Source organism: Hippopotamus amphibius, chromosome 4 (assembly GCF_030028045.1).
Source record: "Hippopotamus amphibius kiboko isolate mHipAmp2 chromosome 4, mHipAmp2.hap2, whole genome shotgun sequence".
Taxonomy (NCBI): domain Eukaryota; kingdom Metazoa; phylum Chordata; class Mammalia; order Artiodactyla; family Hippopotamidae; genus Hippopotamus; species Hippopotamus amphibius.
Genome location: NC_080189.1, coordinates 121343827 through 121364163, shown reverse-complemented (window position 1 = coordinate 121364163; position 20337 = coordinate 121343827). Strand labels below are relative to the sequence as shown.

General features: G+C 36.5%; 1 protein-coding gene across 1 annotated transcript in view; it reads right to left on the bottom strand.

Annotated features, from left to right (window-relative positions):
* PLXDC2 (plexin domain containing 2) overlaps positions 1-20337 on the bottom strand; it is a 400818-nt gene that overhangs the window by 105620 nt on the left and 274861 nt on the right. Inside the window, exons 6-7 of the mRNA XM_057731187.1 lie at positions 17522-17640; positions 3653-3752 (exon numbers count right to left, since the gene is read on the bottom strand). Of these exons, the coding sequence (XP_057587170.1) occupies positions 3653-3752; positions 17522-17640 (219 nt within the window). The remainder of the gene's footprint in view (positions 1-3652; positions 3753-17521; positions 17641-20337) is intronic.

The following is a 20337-nucleotide window of genomic DNA, read 5'->3' as shown; positions in this document are numbered from 1 at the left end:
AAACAAAAGACAGGATGCAGAGACATGAAAACATTGATTGTTTTCTCTCTGTAGTACATCAGGCAACTCACCTTCTTTGAGTTTTCTATTATTTCACAAATTCCTCTGAATTAATATGGACTATGCTTATAATCCCAAGTATGTTTTTACACTCACATTTCTGTAATGAATAAACAAGGTCATCGTACGCAGCCCCGTTTTTCCCATCTGTACCTGTGGAGACTGAATTGGAGGATCTCTGTGTGTGTGTGTGTGTCTTCCTTCTGTTTCTAAAGTTCTACAAAATATTTTATGAAAAACAGAAGGTGATGCAGAGATATACATACATGTGGACAGAGAGACAGACACAATATGTTAAGAAACAAATGATGTCATAGTCAGAAAGAATGAGTTTCAGAGAGTGTGTGTCAAGGCGTCCTTCAGGAGAATTCCCTGTGGCCTCACGCTCACGGGCACTGGGCCTGGGTATGGACACCGCAGTCAGCATCACTGTCTTTTTAATGTAACCATGTTGTTGCTGATGAATAAAGAGTACACGTAAATACAGGTACAGTGTTACTTTGTGCCAGGTACCACATGCTGTACACACACTGTATTGTAGGTACTAAGATGGTCATTTTGCATATGAAGAAAGTTATAGAAATTAAATAAAATGTTCAAGGTCTCATGACCAGTATTCACATTCCAATATCCATTATACATTCTGGATTTTAACTAGTTTTTCTTTTTTTTTTTAATATAAGGGTTAACTTCACTGTAGACATTTTTCATTTTTTTGAGGTAGCAAAGGAATTTCTCTTGTAAGCTCAGAACTATTTACTAATTTACTAACAATGCCTGAATTTCCTTTGATATTTTAAACTATCAGATCACCTAATCTTTTTTGAAAGGTAAAGGCTATTTTAATATACTATGCCTGAAAGTTACATGGAAAACATTTATTATTTGGAAGCCTTTTAAAAACTGGAAAACAACTTTTTTTTTGTTGCTGATGTTATGATGGGGGGGGGGGTGGAATCTTCATAATAAACAAATGCAATTCGCCTTACAGCTTTGTGAATGCTTTACCAAACCTTCACCAGATCTGATAAGAATGGTACAGTAATTGGGGTCCACTGGGAAAAATTATTCTCAAGGTGGTAGCTCACTTTCCCATGTTGTCATGGCTAGATTAAGGCAAGGATCTAGGTCTTATAACCCATGTAACCAAAATGATTAAAAGAACAGAAAATTGATCTTAGGAGAACAAGTTCCTATGTAATAATGCACCGTGGAATACAGAAGAAAAAACCACCCATTACTTAGGATAATGATCAGCTTTTCCCTAAATTCACTCAGGAGAAGAAAAAGGGGTAACAGAGGTGAAAGACTTAAATTCCCTATGAGGATGACTCCTAATAATGAAGGCTGTTAAATAAGCGAACAGAATCTTGAAAAGGACTTAAATATTTATCTAAATTCTAATTGTACAAAGAAGTAATCTGAGCTTTTGGAATCATTTGATTTCTCAGGAAAAAAATAATACTTGTATAACTTGTATTATGATATTCTTGGGTTAGACTAATCTCTGGAGTAAATAAGTATGCTTTTTTTCCCCCCAGCTGAGAATACAATGTGACCATGCAACCATATCTTTCCTCTTATACAGAACCTCCTGTAACAGACACTGTTACACTTTATAAATGTGGGAACAGATTTTTAAGGAGATTAAAATTTTTCTGTCCCCCCAATGATTTTTAAGTAGAATACATCAATTCCAATGTTCTTGCTGAAATATGATACCATCGAATGATAAGGATGAGTGGATTAGAAACTGAGGACTTCTGGTCCTTCCTGGCAAATTTTCTCAGGATGACAGTGAGGGTAACAGGAAATGTAAATATCACTCTAGCACAGAATCTGCCTGAGAGAAGCTCCTCCCTGAACTCAAAGCTTGAGGACTTTCTTCAGATGAATGCCGAGTCCCAAACTTCACACATAATCTGTTCTCAAAATTCATATTAACTTTGTAATTTATTCAATGAAATTTATATTTGAGAAGGATGTTTTCCCTTCCAAAACAATGGTCACCCTGTTACAATGTCACAAGGGACGCAAAATTGCATTTTGGGACTCTGAAGTCTGAGTACAATTTTATCATGTCTCAGTTCTGACGCAATACTTGAGTATTAAAATACATTTGTAAAAAAAATTCTTTTGTAAAACAATATATTAAACAATAATGTATCAGAACATCAATGTGGACCAAGATGCCTTCTCAGGAAGCTGCAAATAAATTCTTTCTGGGGTGAAAGAAGCCACAAATATACTAAAACTAGCGATTTTTTACTTGTGCAATAATTGACTCAGGTCATGCTTGACTGAACTCCTCTGGAAGGAAGAATGTGAGAATGTTCCTCCTCACACAGAAGTCAACTTGGCCTCTGCCAGGGCTCAGCCTCTTGTTTAAGAGTTCTGTCAGGATGTCTTTATGTTGCCTACACATATATCTCCGCTTTGTTCACAGTACAGGTTTGTTTCTGGAAAATCTGCCTTGATTTAACAGTTGGCTGGAATATTACCTCCCACAAATTCTTAGCTAACAAGGAGAATAGCCATAGAAGATTCATGGTCTTCACCAAGCAAAAGTGCCACATATGAATGTCATTCTAAACCATAATTGTAAGATAACCCCTATAATGTTTCCAGCCAATCCACTGCTCTGAAAAGTCTAATTTCCACTCCATTTACTTTCTATATTTGAGAGATGACATAATTAAACAGAATTAGACCAAACAGCATATGCATGTGATAAATTAAGTCTACCACTATAATGAAATAAAAGGGAAACAAGAACTTTGAGCAAAAGGGAAAGGAATGATCTAATCTTGAGATGTATTGTATTATAACCTCTTGTTTACATAAGCACATCTAGGACACAAACAATCACCTTTGGTACACCCAGGCATCCCTTAGGGCTATTCTTGAAATAGAAGGGGGTTTTAAAAAACAGAAGCTTTCAAAAGATGGCTATTTACATGCTCAGAACTACTACAAACTGCAGTTACGTTTTGGATTTCTAATATGATAAACAGCTTCCCAAAGTAACATATATATTTTTATTCTACAAATATAAACTAGACTAGATAGGCAAAAATGACTTAAACAAACAAGCAAAAAATACATCGTGTTGTAAGTATGGCTCCATCCAGATTTTTTAAACCTCAATTTATACTTTTTAAAAATCTTCCTTTAGACTCCCAGTTTTATACAAACATGTTAAGCATAAAATGGTACAAAGCTGTTCTTTTGCTGATAAATGTATTTAAGTGAAATAAAGTCATATACCTATTGGTCAAATAATCTGTCACTCTTTTATGTTCTTCTTCCTATTATTAAAAGAAATATATCTGCGGAACTAAGACAACTATTCCAAAGAATCCAGACTCTCTTGGCTGGGCTATTTGATTTCACTTCACCTACATTATCAGTTCAACACTAACAGAGAGATAGCAAATGCCAATAAGACTTATAAGCCAAACAATATAATTAACAAGCAGCAATGAGTTACGTGATTTGATTGTTCAAAGAGTCACATCTGCCCTAGATCAGTCTCCTTTAAGTGTACCCCCGCAGCAGGTTCCGACTCTGCCATTACCCTTCTTCTACATACTGGGAATCTGTTGGATCCTGTGGACAACGACAAATGCATCTGACAGCCCCACTTTCACTGGGTGATTGGTCGAACTTATCTGTGTGACCAAGACAGGAATCTGGAAAAGAAAAAGCAGATTGCTATGAGTTAGATTTGAATTTCTTTCAAGGGTAGGGGTGGGGAATGTGATCATCTTGTTTAATGGATAAAATTAGATAATGGAGATGAAGGAACAGAGAGAGCAGGAAATTGTAGAGAAGAAAGACATACGATACCTAAAAATAACATCTGTTTAGTGCTATTCGATGGGTTAAAATGACAGGAGAGTTCCTGGTCCTACAGATGGGGCTACTTGATGATGAAAGTAACAGATTCTTGGAGAATCTGACTGATGCCAAACGCTGAGAACTTATCACACACATAGGCACGCTCTGAATACACACAGTGCTGGCTATCACCTCCAAAATAGAGATTCTTTTTGTACCATTTGTTTTCCCCCAAAGACTCTATTATATATTCATTTCCATAGTTTTAAAACTCCTTGTTTACTAGTGGTCTTATAGACACAAAATCTAGAGAAAGACAGTAAGTGCGCTCCTGAACATATATTTAACAGTATCAGTGTTGATTAGTATGTAGTGAAATTTGGCAATTGTTTGTTAATGGGTGTCAAACTTCACTACTCTAGTTAAAACTCATACGGAAAACTTAAGAATTATTGTGGGTCAGTTTAACGTCATATTTCCTAAATTTAAACCTGAATAGAGCCAAAATTTGAATATTATAGACATTTACAATGTGTACAGTTTTTAAAACTTAGGACACACTGAGAATATATGAAACATGATACAACAATTGTAAATGAGACAAACTTTTGGAGCCATTTTTTCTAGATTTAGAAAAGAATCATTGCAGATGTGATTACTATCTTTACTACCAGTTTTATATAAATAAAAATGGGAATGAAAACAACTTCAATAAATAAAGGGACAAGAAACAAAAAGGAAGGATAAATGCATGAACAAATCTTTAAGTAGAATAAGCAGATTGTGGGCCTTCTGTGGGTAATTCATTAAAGAACATATTAAATCAGACATGGTTGTATAAACCATAATAAACAGCATAGGAATAAAAAAGAAGGAAAATAATTTGGAGAGAAGATGTAATAAGGACTGTACTGCTTATTTTTGGCCCTGACATCACGAAATTGTAAAAAGTGTTATTTGTTGAAACTGACCAACTAAGAGGAAATTTTAATGTTTCTGACATTTGTGGAATAATCTCAAAACAAGTAAATTGAAGATGACATTTTCCCTTTGCGTACTAATCAGTCCTCTCTTGAACAATGTTGTAGTATTGCCAATTTTATATCAGTGTGTCCAGTTCTTAACCAGCATTAAGAAGTATTCTGATATTTGGACAACAGAAACAAACAAAATCAAACCAAGCTTTTTGTCCCTAAAAGTTCATTTACTAAATGAAACTCTGATATAATTTATTTAGTAAGTGCTAAGCCATACTCAGTATAAGTATATGTAATCTCTTTTCTTAGTATACACTGTATTATTACCCAGTTTTATACTCCATGTTGAAGAGTGCTAAGATAAGTGAATTTATATTTAAAACAGACTTACAGTGAAAGAAGAAAAGACAAAGGGATAGAAAGTCAAAGAAAAAATTTCTAATTCAAGTTATATTTTGAATATCCTAATAAGACAAGGTCATAATTTTTAAACAGCATGATTAACAGATGTCTGCTTAGGACTAAGTATGAAAGCTTTGCTACTGCATTTGTTACTTGCTTTCATTCTTACAAAATTATCACTGCAGTTTTCCTTTGCAAGGTATGAAATATTTTGCCAGATAATTCTGTGGTAATTAATTGTACTTCTTTCCCATACTCAAAGTAGAACTTGAGTTTATATTGTTATCTGTTAGAAAATGCTATTATATTGTTATGAATATTACATTTTCATATGAGAGCTTGTTTTCCAGGTCACATGTCTTGGACCTGCAGACATCCTAGTTTCCCTTCTCTTCACATTATCTACTTCATCTCTTCTATCTCTCTTTTTTTATCTCTTCCCTTATCTAGCCATCTTTCATTTTTATTTTGTTTTCTCCATCTCCTTCCTTCTTTTCACTCCCTTCCTTTATACCTTATCTCTAAGTCAAACTCTCCCTCCTATGCTTTTTTTTTTAATGTATCTTATTTATTTATTTATTTATTGGCTGCATTGGGTCTTTGTTGCTGCACAGGGGCTTTCTCTAGTTGCGGCAAGCAGGGACTACTCCTCATTGTGGTGTGCGTGCTCCTCATTGTGGTGGCTTCTCTTGTTGCAGAGCATGGACTCTAGGCATGTGAGCTTCAGTACTTGCAGCACATGGGCTCAACAGCTGTGGCTTGCCGGCTTAGTTGCTCTGCGGCATATGTGATCGTTCCGAACCAGGGCTCAAACCCATGTCCCCTGCATTGGTAGGTGGATTCTTAACCACTGTGCCACCTAGGAAGTCCCTCTCCTTCTGTGCTTCTGGCCTGTGGTAGACTAACTGCACTCATGGCCTCAGCCCACAGCCTCTTTTTATCCATACTCTGCCTTCGCACTTGGTGGTCCTCTGCCACTCTGCCTCTGCCTCAGTAATATGGCAAAAGAAGACAACAGCAAACTTGAAGCAGAAGCAAGGCTTGAAAAAGTGCTTGCACATTTCCACCTCCTTTCTGGCACCTCTGCCACTGCCATGAGCGTGTACCCTGCTGAAGATCTGCTGAAGGTCTATGAGAGACACATGCAGGAATGTTTTCTTTCTAGCAGAGGTCATCCTTGAACAACTAGCCCCTAGCCAATCCACTAGCTAACAGCTGACACATGAGTGAGCCCAGAGAGATCAGCAGAGTCCAACCCAGATCAGTAGAACCACAAAGCTGATCCATCTCTCTTATTTCTGAGAAAAAAGAAATGAAGTTGCTTTAGGCCACTAAAGTTTGGGGTGATTTGTTACACAGCAATACTAACCAATGTATGCTCTACTAAAGCTCTAATAGCCAATACAAACTTCTCTGGGTGTCTCTATATAAAATGAAGTAGCATTCTTCACCCTAGGTTTCTGGGAATCAGATAAATATCTCTTTAGGTACAATTAAATTTGAAATATTGGAAAGTTCCAATAGAAGAGATTCGTTTTCAGCATCTTTTTTTTTTTTCACTCTTCTATATCTTTTTATTTTCTAGTTTATTCTTTTTCCTCTGGATTCCAAAAATGAAGGCCAATTGTATATAATTTACCCAGATTTATATTCATTTAACTTAAGGTAAATCCATGCAAAATCAAAATGGGTAACCTAACAATGTAGAGAGTTTTCTTTCACTTAAAATAATCCTATCATAAATTGGCCAAACCTCTAGGAAGACAGTAGATGACCTTTAAGGATGCTTTCAAACCTCAAATTCAATGATTTAATTCTATTGAATGATCAAGATTTCTCCAAGCTTCTACAAGTAAATTGTTAATAATGATCCAAAAAAGTTATAAGGGCGAATTCATTCACTCATTTATCAGATATTAGTTTAATATTTTCTCTGTATTACTGTAGGCACCGGAATTACAGGAGAAAATAAAAAGCCTCTGCTCACATACAGCTTACATTCTAGAGGGCTGAGACTGACATCAAGACAAGTGAACATAAAAATACAGTATGCAAGGAGGTGGTAAGCGCCAAGGAGGAAATGAAAACATGGGAAAGAGATAGCAAGGCATGGGGGCCTCTTTAAGAGAAGGAGTCACAGAAGGTTTCTGTGATAAGTTGACTTTTCTGTAGTAGGAGAACTTGCCATATGGGTATTTGGGAAACAGCTCTGTAGAGAGACCAGTACATGCAAAGGCCTGGTCTGAATTACTTTTGCTATCTTTTAGGAAATAAAAGGTTATCACTGGAGCAGAAGGAGTAAATAGAATGTCAAAGGAGATGGGACACAGTGGCAAAAGATCACAGGCAGCATGTATTCCCTGCAAGCCATGGCAATGACTTTGGATTTTATTCCAAGTTGTATGGGGAAGGGTTAGAGGGTTTTGAACAGAGAAAGGACATTCCTTCATATCTGAAAAAGATCACACTGGCTGATGTGTAATCTGGACTGCAGGGGGAAAAGGGAGGCAGAGAAACTAGTTAGAAGGTATCACAGATGTGCAGCTGAGATGGGTGGCTTGGAGTACACTAGGTAAATGATAAACGTAAGAGCTGGAGTGACAGGAAGATGACTCTGGATGAATGTGCCATGAATTTAAGGAGAGTGAGAAAAAGAAGAGAGTCAACAGTGTCACCAAGATTTTTGGTCTTAGTAGCACGAAAAATGGAGTTGAGCTTTTCATCAGGGCCAGTGTGTTACACACCTTCAGGTTTCATTCCCATTGCTGGCTATGAGGATGGTGTTCTCTGTTTGTGCAGAAAAGACAGCTCTGAAGAGCAGTACTGAATGGTCCAGAGATGGAGGGGACTAGGGCAGGAAGCAGTGGAAAAGGATGACGGCAATGCCACTGGCTTCAGATGTTTCTCTTTCGAATTTTACAGAGTTCATGAATAAAAGCATAGAATTTCTAAAACTCTGGTATTTTATCCTGATTAAATATTAACATGAAAACGTAGAAGAAGCTTTTGATTCCCAACATTTTCCTAGAAGCCACCTAAGCCTTTTACGAAACAATTACATAACAGGTTTAGAAAGAAACCACTTTCATCAATTGAATTAAATGCTTAATTTGGTAAAAGATTAATGAGGCAAAGTCCAGGCTTTCTCTTAAATTTCTCTCAGGAACGTGTCTGCTTCTCTACACCTGACATTGTCCTATCTTTTTCACTTTGCCTTCTTGGATGTTATCTTTTTACTTCAAAACCTCAAAGGCGTGGGGTTGTTCGGCATAAGGATCGTCCACCCACTCACTTACTGCAGCCAAGTAATTGGGCTGTGTGAGCTCTCTGTGAGCAAGGCAGGCCCGGCTGCAGGTTCCCCGGACAGTTCAGCTGAATCAGGTTGACGGCAGCTTCCCAGTTCGGTAAGCGGAATCAAGAGCACTGCTAAAACCACGTTTAAGATGAACTATTTTTTGACTAATGTCAACAAAGCAAGTGTGTGTGTTTACGTATATAAATAAACTATCTAGAATTAGAGCCAACAGTGTGCAAAATTAGCACAAGAAAGGGTCTGTCACAGTGTCACAGTCCCCTGTCTATAGAGGACTCTGTACTGGATAAGAGGTACCCAAGGCAGAGAAGCAATGGCAAAGGATGAGGGCCAAGTACAAAAACTCTGAAAACTCTGCTTATGGAAGCTATTCTTGATCCTTTCTACAAATTCACATTCATCCTTAAAATGTCTCCTAAGTTAGTCCCTGGGGATGTCAGGAAGCTAATCTGAAATAATACAAACTCTGAATTCTACAAGCTTTAAAAAAATGTAGCTTCATTATTTTCCAATGCCTCTAATACTTGCCTTTTTATGATTAAAGCAAAGCTAAATTTTCACTCGGCCTCTGTATGATTTGTAATGAATCATAGATTTCTAAGAATGAGTTTTACAATTACATTCATCCCGCAGGATAGATATAGAAAAGGAGCGTTAACACCAGTTAAAATATGCTTCCATTTTGGCTTACATAAGCATTTACAAATTCTTTTTTTTAAGGTGTTTTAATTTTCCTTCCATTTCACAAGACACAGATAAGTTTGTTATTTAAGTAAGTATAATTTTTTTCCTGTAAATGATACAGTGAAGCAAATGAAGTATAGAGACAGAAAAGAGTTGGAATCACAAATAGACAAAATTAAGGTAGCAAATGCTATCAGGAGTCAGTAAAGGTAGCGCAGACCACGCTGGCTTTTAGAGAAAGATTCAAAGACAAAAGTTGTTCTCTTTTCCGTGCTGTGGTATCATTCTCCAGCACACAAGGGCCCGACATGATAACGAAAATGTGAACGCCTGTCTCTAAAACAGGGGGATAACAGCATGCTGCTTGAGTCGCAGGGAATAGAATTTTATTTTTCTCTCTGTTCTGCCCTGCAAACCTTGCCAAAACATTCATTTGTTTCCATTATGGCCCAGCTATCTATCTAACAGGCTGCGCGGCATCTCAGCGAGGGTTTGATTGCAGAGTACAGTTCTCCCAAGTATGAACCATGTGCCTATTAGAACGCGACTGGAGAAGAATTACGCAAAACTCGTTTTGTTCACTCCCTGATGAGCAATGTGGTGTCTAACAGCTTAATGTATATACCTTAAAAAAACCCCAAAGCTTACAATTTTAACCATTCTTACCTTCACTCAACCCTTAAGTTCCTACCTCATCTCCCTTAAACGTCTGATCGGGCTTCTCCTTACTCAGTAGGGCATCCAATTTTAAGAAGTCAGGCTCTCTTTTGTTATTATCAAAGCAACACATAAAGTCCTGAGTATTAATGCTTAGTTTTCTGAAAACTACACTTGAATAGGAGGGCTGTTAAATTTGACATTATAAACATTCATTTGCTTTCCTGAATATCGTGAACATTTTGCACAATATCTTAATCCCTTTCTGGCTTTCAGTTTCTGAACTGTTTTCATACGCCAGATAGCGAGCGATGCACTTGATGGCATGAAAGCAGAGGCGAGCCGTCAGTTAAAGATACAACCTTAACTTCCCTCTTACCCCCATCTCCACAATCGTACCCCATGGAAAACCTGGAAGGAGATAACAGCATGAAGTTGATAAGTAAAAGTAGTTCCTGTATTAAAAGAGGGGTTTCAGACTTCATCTCTGCATAAGTTAGTCCTGGCTTGGGGTAGGAAAGAAGAAATTGGTGAGGGAGAAACTGGAGGGAGCAGACCGTGAGGAAGTTTTCTAGCCAATTGCTGCTGTGTGGAAATGTAAGCCAAGTGTTCCAGGGCTTCTGATTTCTCATGAAAAGATGCAAATCTATATTTTTATGTGAAACCTTCAAGTATTTAAATGTTGGCAATATATCTGTTTTGTAAAAACACACTTCTGCCAAACACACATCAGTGTGACTTCTAATTTAAGGATTGCCCAGTACCGAACTGACAAACTAGAGCTGGAGCATCACATAAAAGAACACAGTGAGGCAGCTGCTCCCTGAAGAGCCTGTGCAACTTGGATCAGGATAGTCAAAACCATAATGCGGACTTTATCTGGGATAATAGCTACATAAGAGTAGGCATGTACATGAGGGTGTACCTAAACAGAGCTGGGAATAAAACACCAAGGGAAAAGGAATGAGATTAGGAAACTGCACCCTGGGTTTGGGGAGACACAGGGAAAGTACAAGGCCTTTTGCCTCAGGGACAAATTAGCTCTTTCATCCTGGAATCCTCAGAGCAGGGAAACCAGATATGGCCTGATACAGGCAGGAGCTCCGTGTAAAACAAACCTCTCCATGTCACCTCAGAGCTTAAAGGGAAGTGGGGCTTGGAAGGAGAAAATGTACCCAGGAAGATCAAATACCTTGTCCAAGGTCAACATAACCTGCTAGGGGCAGGGCCAGCATTAGAACAAGCTTTCCGTTTCTACAATTATTTCTTCTAGGTTACTGGTCCTTGCTACTGTATTTATTTATTTATTTTCACTTACAACATTATAAAGGAAGAATGGTTTAATCTGTCGTTTTCTTACATGATGTGAAGTAAAAGGAAATTAAAATACTGGGAGCTTTAATACATGAAATAATAAGAAAAAGTGAAAATGCAAATGAATTAGGTCCTAAATAAAGCCATGCAGATACAATTTTATACTTTACGTATTTAAAATACAGGGAAGTGCTATGATATAAAATCATCTGTGTCTACATTTTTCTCAGAATTATTTCTTGAGAGTTTATAATCAGCATTTTATCTTATCTCGGTTTCCTCAATCTTGTATTTTACATTTGTTGAATAAATTTTATTTAAATTATATATATAGTTTCTTGGATGCATATACATTATATTAACATGTTAAACATTCGCGCATATACAGCAATAGCCATAAAGGCAAATCACTTCACACGTAAATGGCAAATGTTTCACTGTTCAGTTCTTTTTGGCTTTCTCTCACTCCCTTGAATTATTTTTTTCTATAAATTTTACAAGCTCAGCAAGTGTTCATCTTTTAATACTTTCAGGATGATTACCATGAATGAAGGGTCATTACAGTTAAAATAAGAGAAATGGTCTTCAAAGAAATTTTTAAAATGCATTTAGGGCACCAGTTAAACCTACAACCAATAGGCAATGGTAATTTATTCACTATGCGTTCTTTCACAGAAACAGTACATGTTACACGAAGGAACATTAGGATTAAATACTTAAATGGCAGAAGAAATTAAAAAGTAATTTTACTTAATAAACAATAAAGTTCCTCTATACAGACCTCCTCTAAAATTTGCTGCTGAAGGAGATAGTAAAGTATTCAACCAGGAAAATGGATAGAGTAGGCTGACTCTCAGGTGGGATATGTATTCTCTATGATTTCCCCTGTGGCCATATAGAAGGATTATGTGACTTTTCTTTTTAATTGTAACGTCTCAAACTGATGATCACTCTTGCACCTCTCATGAACTGGTGAAAAAGAATAATCAAATTTACAATAGACACAAAATGAATCACATCCTTCCTGAGTCTGTATCGAAAGTAACAAATTCAAAATATAATAGGAGAAGAGAGATGAAGAAACAAGTCAGAGCAAATGCAGCTTCTAAAATATGATAGTATACTAGGATAGGCAGCATCAAGAACTATAAGATATCTGTTTTCAAACCTTTAATATTTTTGGAATAATATTTTTTTGTGAACAGGTAGTTTCCTTGTTACATTATCAACAGACCAAGGATTTCTGGTCTGTATTGTAATCAAGCAAACAATCATCACTAGTCAACGGTAACTTAAAATAATATAAAGAATCTGGGTTCTAGGATGACACCTAGTCATTCCTATTAACAGAACAGAAAATGGAAATTTGGTTTTTCCAAATTCCATTTATCTAAGAAAGGATGCATGTTTTTATTATTACTTTTATTTATGTACAACTTCTTTTCATTTAAAGAAATTAATAAAATAAGATAAATGCAGTGGAAAGGCAACCCATTCTTACCTGTGCTCTTAAGTGGTGGAGTTATACTACAACAATAACTAACCAGGAAAGACTGTCAAAGATATCAAAGTGAATAAAACAGCACAGCCATTTCTTGAAAAGGAAGTCTGTAGGGAGGCAGCATGGTACAGCAGCTGGACCTATGGGCTCTGGAGTCATATTCCCTAGGATGAATCTTTGTTTCATAATTTGGGGGAAGTTACTTAACCTCTCTGGGCGTTCCAGGTTCATTCTCTGTAAATGATAAAAGTGACGACCTCTTGGTTTCTGTGAGAATTATATGAGACAAATTTTAAGCACATAGGTCACTGCCTAGCATATATGAAAAGCTCAATAAATGTCAGATTTTACAAATTTGGAGGTTGTTATCAAAAATGAATGGGACTTCTGGTTATGGCAGACAAATGGGTATAAGACCATTTCTACTACTGAGACCAAGCAGGAAAGACAAATAGCATACGGAAACCATCTGTTGAAGGCATCAGGTAGCTATCAAAGAGCAAGGGCTTGAAAAGCCAAGATGCCAAAGAAAGGAAATCACAGAGGTGAAACCAACACCACATTCCCTTCAAGGCATATGACAATTCATAAGCAAGATTTAGAGACTGAAAATCTGAACAGAACTCAGGCAGTCTCATGGAGTAGAGGAAAACACAGAGTTCAGGGCCACTAAGGCAAAAGGCCCATAGTAAATATCCAGGCCTTAAGAGGCAATTCCTGAAGGACTACATTCTAAGAGTTTAGGGCTAACCAGAAATATACCAGACTTTATAAGAGCTGAAGCTCAACTCTGAATGAGCTTAGCCCTGCCCAGTGTTAAAGTAATCTGTTCCATCTGAACTGCCTAGCAAAATGTAACTCCTTCTTGGAAGAAGAAAACATTATCCACAACCTCAAAGCATCTCTTTACTATTTTGTAAACAATGCCCAGCATTTGATCAAAAATTACCTATCATGCAAGAAGATGTGACCAATAAATGAAAATCTATAGAAGAAGAAACAAACTAAAAAACAGATGATAGAAACATATCCATAGGAAATCTAGATATGAGAGTTAGCCACAAACTTTAAAAGAACTGTTTTAATATATTTAAGAAAATAGATGACAAGATGGTTAATTTAGTCAGGTAATTAAATCTATGCAAAAGAAACAAATGGATACCCTGAAAGTGAAAAATGCATTAAAGTGAATGGTTGATAATTTGAGAGGAAATTTTTAAAAAGACAGTATGTTTTTGTGTTTTGACTTCATCCTAAGTAAACTGTATCTTTGAAATTAACTAAAATAAAAAGCTGTGTACCAATAAGGGCCTATTAACTTAAAACAGAATTTCAAATCTTTGGTTGAATAATACAGAGCTATAACCTTGGGAGAGAGAACAATTATTTAAAGGAATCTCTGCCCTCACTATTTCTCTCACCAATATGGTTAGGAGAACACTGGGACTTTGTGAAGGATCATAAAATGCTTTGAACAAATCTGTATTTCCTCTTATTTCAAACAGCAGTAGTACTGCCCTATTTCAATTTCATTACAAGTAAGATTGTTATAGCTGCAAACGTACTTTCTAACTTATTGATCGTTATTTATCTAGTTTGTGCTGTGAAAAATTATGCTATTGAAGACATGACTACATATGGAACATGACAGAAATGGAGGTCATTTGAATGGTTAGTATGGGCAGTTGGCACATTAAGAGTTACTATGAGAAACATAATTAGCTACTGGAATAAATCATTTGATGGTAATAAAAGTGAAATCTGTGTCAATAAGTTTATTCAATGCAATACCAATTTTACTCCACAATGAGTAAAACTATGAGTAGTTTCTGAATAAATAAGAATTTTTCTTTTCACTCACATAAAATATAACAAAATAAAACAAAGCTGGCATTAGCCAGTTAGAAGCAACTTATTACAATAAGAACTGTACTTATCTCGCAATCTATAATTTTGGTAATCTGAACAGGAATACAAGACCATACTCATTATATTCTTACATTCTTACAATTTCATTAGCTCTATAGCTTAACTAGGAATACTTACCCTGACTTTATGGGACTGTAATTGTATAATATGTTGGAGTCAGATAAAACGATTATTAAACACCAAACATTAACAAATATTTATTGAAAAAAACAAATGTGAAATAGATTTGTGACTTGTTTTACATAATCATCTTGGGAAAATAAAAAATGTTTAGGTATCTTGGGGTCACCAAATTAAGGATTTTAGTTCTGGATTTGTCCTTAACTAGCTCTGTAACCTCAAGCATATCATTTAACTTTTCTGACTGTCTGCTTAGCTATAAAATAAATTGTGTATATCTAACTCCATAATTAAGCCACACACATTTATTAAGCACTTCGAGGTGCCTTTGTGAAAGGCTAAGAATGTGAAAAATATAAGATATTGTTGAAGAACTGAAAACTGTAATGTATGTGAAAGCAGTCTGTCAAGGAGAATCCATTATGCAAACAACAATTTTATGCTATCGAAACCATAAATATTTTTCTAGAAAGTCCAGGAGCACCTAGCTCTCACCTCAGATGCAAGGGGATTCTTATTGTGGCAAATTTTACAAATAGAAATTTGCCTCAGCAAAATAAAATACATGACAGTTATCAGGAAGAAAAAAGGTAGAATAGGAAATAAGTAGCTCTTTTTAAACCAGGAGAGAGAAAGGACAGTAAAGTGAATAATAAAGTAATGACTTCTTTAGAACTCTAAATTCAGAAGGACTGATAGTCTGGAAATATCAGGAAAGCGTTAGAATTGCCTATCAGCTTAATATTCCCATGACTAAACAGGAAAACCATAATGGAAAATCTCTCTTTGATTAAAGAAAAGGACATTTTAAAAATACCAACCTCACTACAAAGAGAAAATAGGAAAAATAAACTGTTACTCTGCAATGTGAGACACCCATTGAGAACAGTATAAATAAAGATGGGAATTTTGATAATAAAGACGAGGGAGAGAGAGACCACCATAAGAACACAAACTTCTGTTCTGACAAAGCCTACAGTTAGTGAGATTTCAGGTTCTAGACTTACTGACTCTTCATCTTTCCAGAAATTTTACCACTGTTGGTTAAAGTGTTGAAAATAGCATTCCATAACATCGCTCTGCAGTCCCAGCAACACCAGATTACAATGAAAACTAGAAATGAATGAGTCCCTTTGAGCAATATTGTCTCAGCTTTCAGGGAATGTGATATAAGGATGTGGTATCAAAACACAGCTCTGGATAAGGAAGTACCAAGCAGAACAGATCTTATATTGCATTCTATGTATACTGTTGCCCCAAGTAAATGATGAATTCTACACGGAAGAATTCTTCAAAGGAGTGGAAACATTTAACATGGTTATGAGATTTCCAAAAGTTGTCCTATTTAATTGAAATATAACCATCCCTCACTTTATAGAAAAGACAGATTTCAGAAGACATGACCAAAGTGAATCCTTTTTAAATTATCAGCATCTTTTTAATAGCCAGGGATTCATTTCCCAAGGGAAAAGTAACCCTTCAATTGAAAATAAGATGTTGAGGGACTTCCTAGGTGGCACAGTGGTTAAGAATCCTCCTGCCAGTGCAGGGGACACGGGTTCCATCCCTGCTCCAGGAAGATCCCACATGCTGCAGAGCAACTAACCCTGTGCACCACAACTATTAAGCCTGCTCTCTAGAGCCTGTGAGCCACAACTATTGAGCTCATGTGCTGCAACTACTGAAGCCCAACGCCTAGAGACTGTGCTCCACAACATGAGAAGCCACTGCAATGAGGAGCCCACGCACCACACTGAAGAGTAGCCCCCGCTCGAGGCAACTAGAGAAAGCCTGCGTGCAGCAACGAAGACCCAACACAGCCAATCAATCAATCAATCAAATTAAAAAAAAAAAAGAAAAGAAGATGTTGAGTCTGTATTATTATAAATACCCATTAACCCATGGGTTAAAATGCCTATTATCAATTCACACTGTGACCAGTGACTGCTTAAAACATCACATCTGATATTCCTGGAACTTTATTCTTATGTTCTTTGTTTTCGTCCCCCAAAGTTTAGGTTGTCCAATAGACCTTAATTACATTGTCAATAGAGTTTTAAACCAAACATTCTCTTATTTTAATTTAGACATTCTGTAAATTTAAGGCTACAATTTAGTCAATTTCCATTCTCTGTCAATTTGGTAAAAATGAACAAACAGCTTAAATTTCTTTATTCTTTCTGTCACTTAGATCTCTAATTAATCTTTTCTATCAGGTGACAATAAACATTGACCAAAGGGGTTGTAGACTCAGCTGTCCTGGAAAGCTTTCAGTATTGGGTCATTGACTCACATGAGTCTTCATGTCTATTAACACCTTTGAAATGAGAGCCAAAAAATGTCACAGAAATTGACGAGGCAAAAACAAATAACATAAATATAAACAATAAGATTTACATGAAAATCCTTCCAAATTGGAAATATTTTTTCCTTAGAGATATTTCATTATACTACCACCAGAATACAATTATTTAATAATTTCATGAAATTCATGGGTCATAATGCCAAGGATATCAGAATACAAAATCAAACAAAACACAAAGAATTAACTATCAGTGCTACCCAGCAGATTTTAAAAATTGTATCTTTAAGAAAGCAAAAGAAACCAAGTGGTAAGAAAACGATTTGAGGTTCATGACTGTAAAGTGCCCTTTTCTTGACACTTGGAGGAAAAGATAGCGAGGTCAGGGTCCATGCGAAGGAAATCATCAGTACATGACTTACTTCCTTATATCCGAAGATGATGCGCCCATCGATGAGGAGGGTTGCTTGGAATGTGAAGCTTCCCAGGTTGTAATTATCCTGGAGATGTACATGGTCCCACTGGACAACAAGTGCTGTGCCTATAAACCCCATCGGAACAAAAGAAATGCAATGAGAAAAATATATCAATCAATTCTGGTGGGAATCTTCACAAAAGCACGGATCTAACCTTCACATCTTGTAGCCATGCTATTTGAATATTATTTAGTTAATTGGAATTCTGTTACTGAAACAGCATTTGGGATATTTTTAAAGAATTGAGTATTCTCTAAATATTTCATAAATCTAACCACATACTGAGGTTAATATTGAGCCAGTATGGGGGGATTTTGCCTTAGGAAGTCCATTAATGTTAATGGGTACTGCTGCTTAAATTTCCATCAGCCACTTTCAAAATGCAACCCAAATGGCCTGAATGAACTTCAAATACATTTGACAAATGCTGAGAGAGAAAAGAACACATTCACGGAAGCTAGAAGCACTGATAACAGACTTGAAAATGTCTCTTCCATACTCAGAATTATACTCTTCCATGATGAAGAAATTTCTTTAACACTAATGGGAATTTTCTTCTTTAATTCACAATGCCTGCATTTCTGTCTTTGTTGTATTGCTTCTAGTAGGTTGCAAGGTAGCTCAAAGGGGCTCAGGCTGAGATTTCTGAACCCCCCTTTAAGTACACTGGAATGAATCTTCAGTGCTATATATCATATTCCGATGACTCGATCTACCAGTGTTTACCATAAAACTATTAACATGAAATATTAATTGAAACACAGTTTAATAGCCACCAATGAGAATTTACATTTTGTTTTAACTGATGCTGTTTATTTTTTTTTTAAGAAAAACAAATGAGCAGCTAAGACTTTTGCTTAGCTCTAAGTATTGAATTTTCTAATCTTTAAAAAAATCATGTTGCCAAAAAATGATGTACAGAAATGAAACTCACAGAACTAAAAGAGCAAAACATCTTGCAGGTTGGTAAGTATTTGAATTAAAAGAAAAAAATCAATATTGCACAACAAAGAGCTTTTGGGTTAGCGAAGATATGGAGATGCTAGGAGACTAGAGTGCCCAGAGAGGCCTGGATGCTCCACACTGTTTCCCACGTACCTTGCCCTACGCATTTCTTCTGTGTGACTTCCTGAGTTCATCCCTGTACCAGGTTACTGAACTAGAGCAGAATACTCTCATTACTCTGTTTTTGAGTATAACTTAATGTTGAGATCTTTCGACCAAGATGGCGACACAGAAGGCTCCTAACTTCTATCTCCCCATGGATACACTGAATGTACGGCGACACAAGGAGCAATTTCCTTTGAGAGAAATTCACAATTAGCTGAGTGACTGCTATACATGAGGCGACTGAGCAAACACCCACATTGAAACTGCACACATTTAGGTGCTTACTGTGATCCTCCTTGGACCCCAAAAGAGTACTTTCTCTGCCTTCTTCCTTTGGCTCAGTCTGAGGATAAAACCAAGTCACTAGCATCTCTCTGGAAGGATCTTACACACATGTCTGGCACTCGGCTTTTGTGGCTGCCACCTGAGGACAGGCGCCCAGGTCACCTTGCTCTGAGAGGCAACAGGGTTTGCATTTATGAGGCCTATAGGACTGTAGCACACAAAGAAGCAACTGTTAATAGGCACACCTGTGAGCACTTGCATGGCCTGTCCCCTCAAGGCTCAGTAGAGAGGGAACAGGCAAAAATACTCTCCCAGTTTATCCCTAGAGAGGGTCTGACTGCATACTTTTCCAGCTGCTGCCTGAGAGAGGCTACAAATCTAGGTGCTGACTGCAATCTTTCCCTTTGGGACACTGATGAGTCTTGGCACATCCTAAACTACTGGGAGCCTCTGAGAACAAAGACGTGCCTTGAACAATCACAGAGGTTTGAGAGACAACCAGGAGCTTGAGCTGAGCTGACTGATGAAGTTCATGTCCTACACAAAAGCACTCTGACAAGACTGGAAGAGGTAGATATTTACCTGATGTACAGAAACTAACAGTGAGTAAAGGAAAATGATGAAATAGGGGAATATGTTCCAAATAAAAAACAAAATAAATCTCCAGAAACTGATCTTAATGAAACAGAGGTAAGTGATTTACCAAAATGAGTTCAAAAACACAGTCATAAAGACGCTCACTGAGGTCAGGAGAGCAATGCATGAACAAAGTGAGAATTCCAACAAAGAGATAGGAACTCTTAAAAGTACTAAATAGAAACAGATATCCAGATCTGGGAAGCTCAAAAATACCAAAAAAGATTAATCAAAAGAGATTTACACTGAAACACATTATAATCAAATTATCAGAAGTTAACAACAAGGAAAGAATTTTAAAGGCAAGAAGAGAAAAGCAATTTGTTACCTACAAGGGAAATTTTAAAGACTATTAGTAGATTTTTCTGCAGAAACCTTGCAGGCTAGAGAGTGGGATGAGGTATTCGAAGTGCTAAAAGAAAAAAACCTGCTAACCAAGAGTACTTTATTAAGTAAAGTTGTTCTTCAGAATTAAAGGAAAGATAAAGAAATTTCCAGACAAACAAAAGTTGAAGGAGTTCATTACCACTAGACCAGTCTTACAAGAAATGTTAAAGGCAGTTCTTCAAGCTAAAGTGAAAGAATGCTAATTAGTAACAAGAATTATATAAAAAAATAAAACTCACTGGTGAAGATAAATATGTAGTTAAATTGAGAATACTCTATCATAATGGTGGTGGAAAAATCACTTCAACTAGTATTAAGGTTAAGAGACAAAAGTATTAAAAATA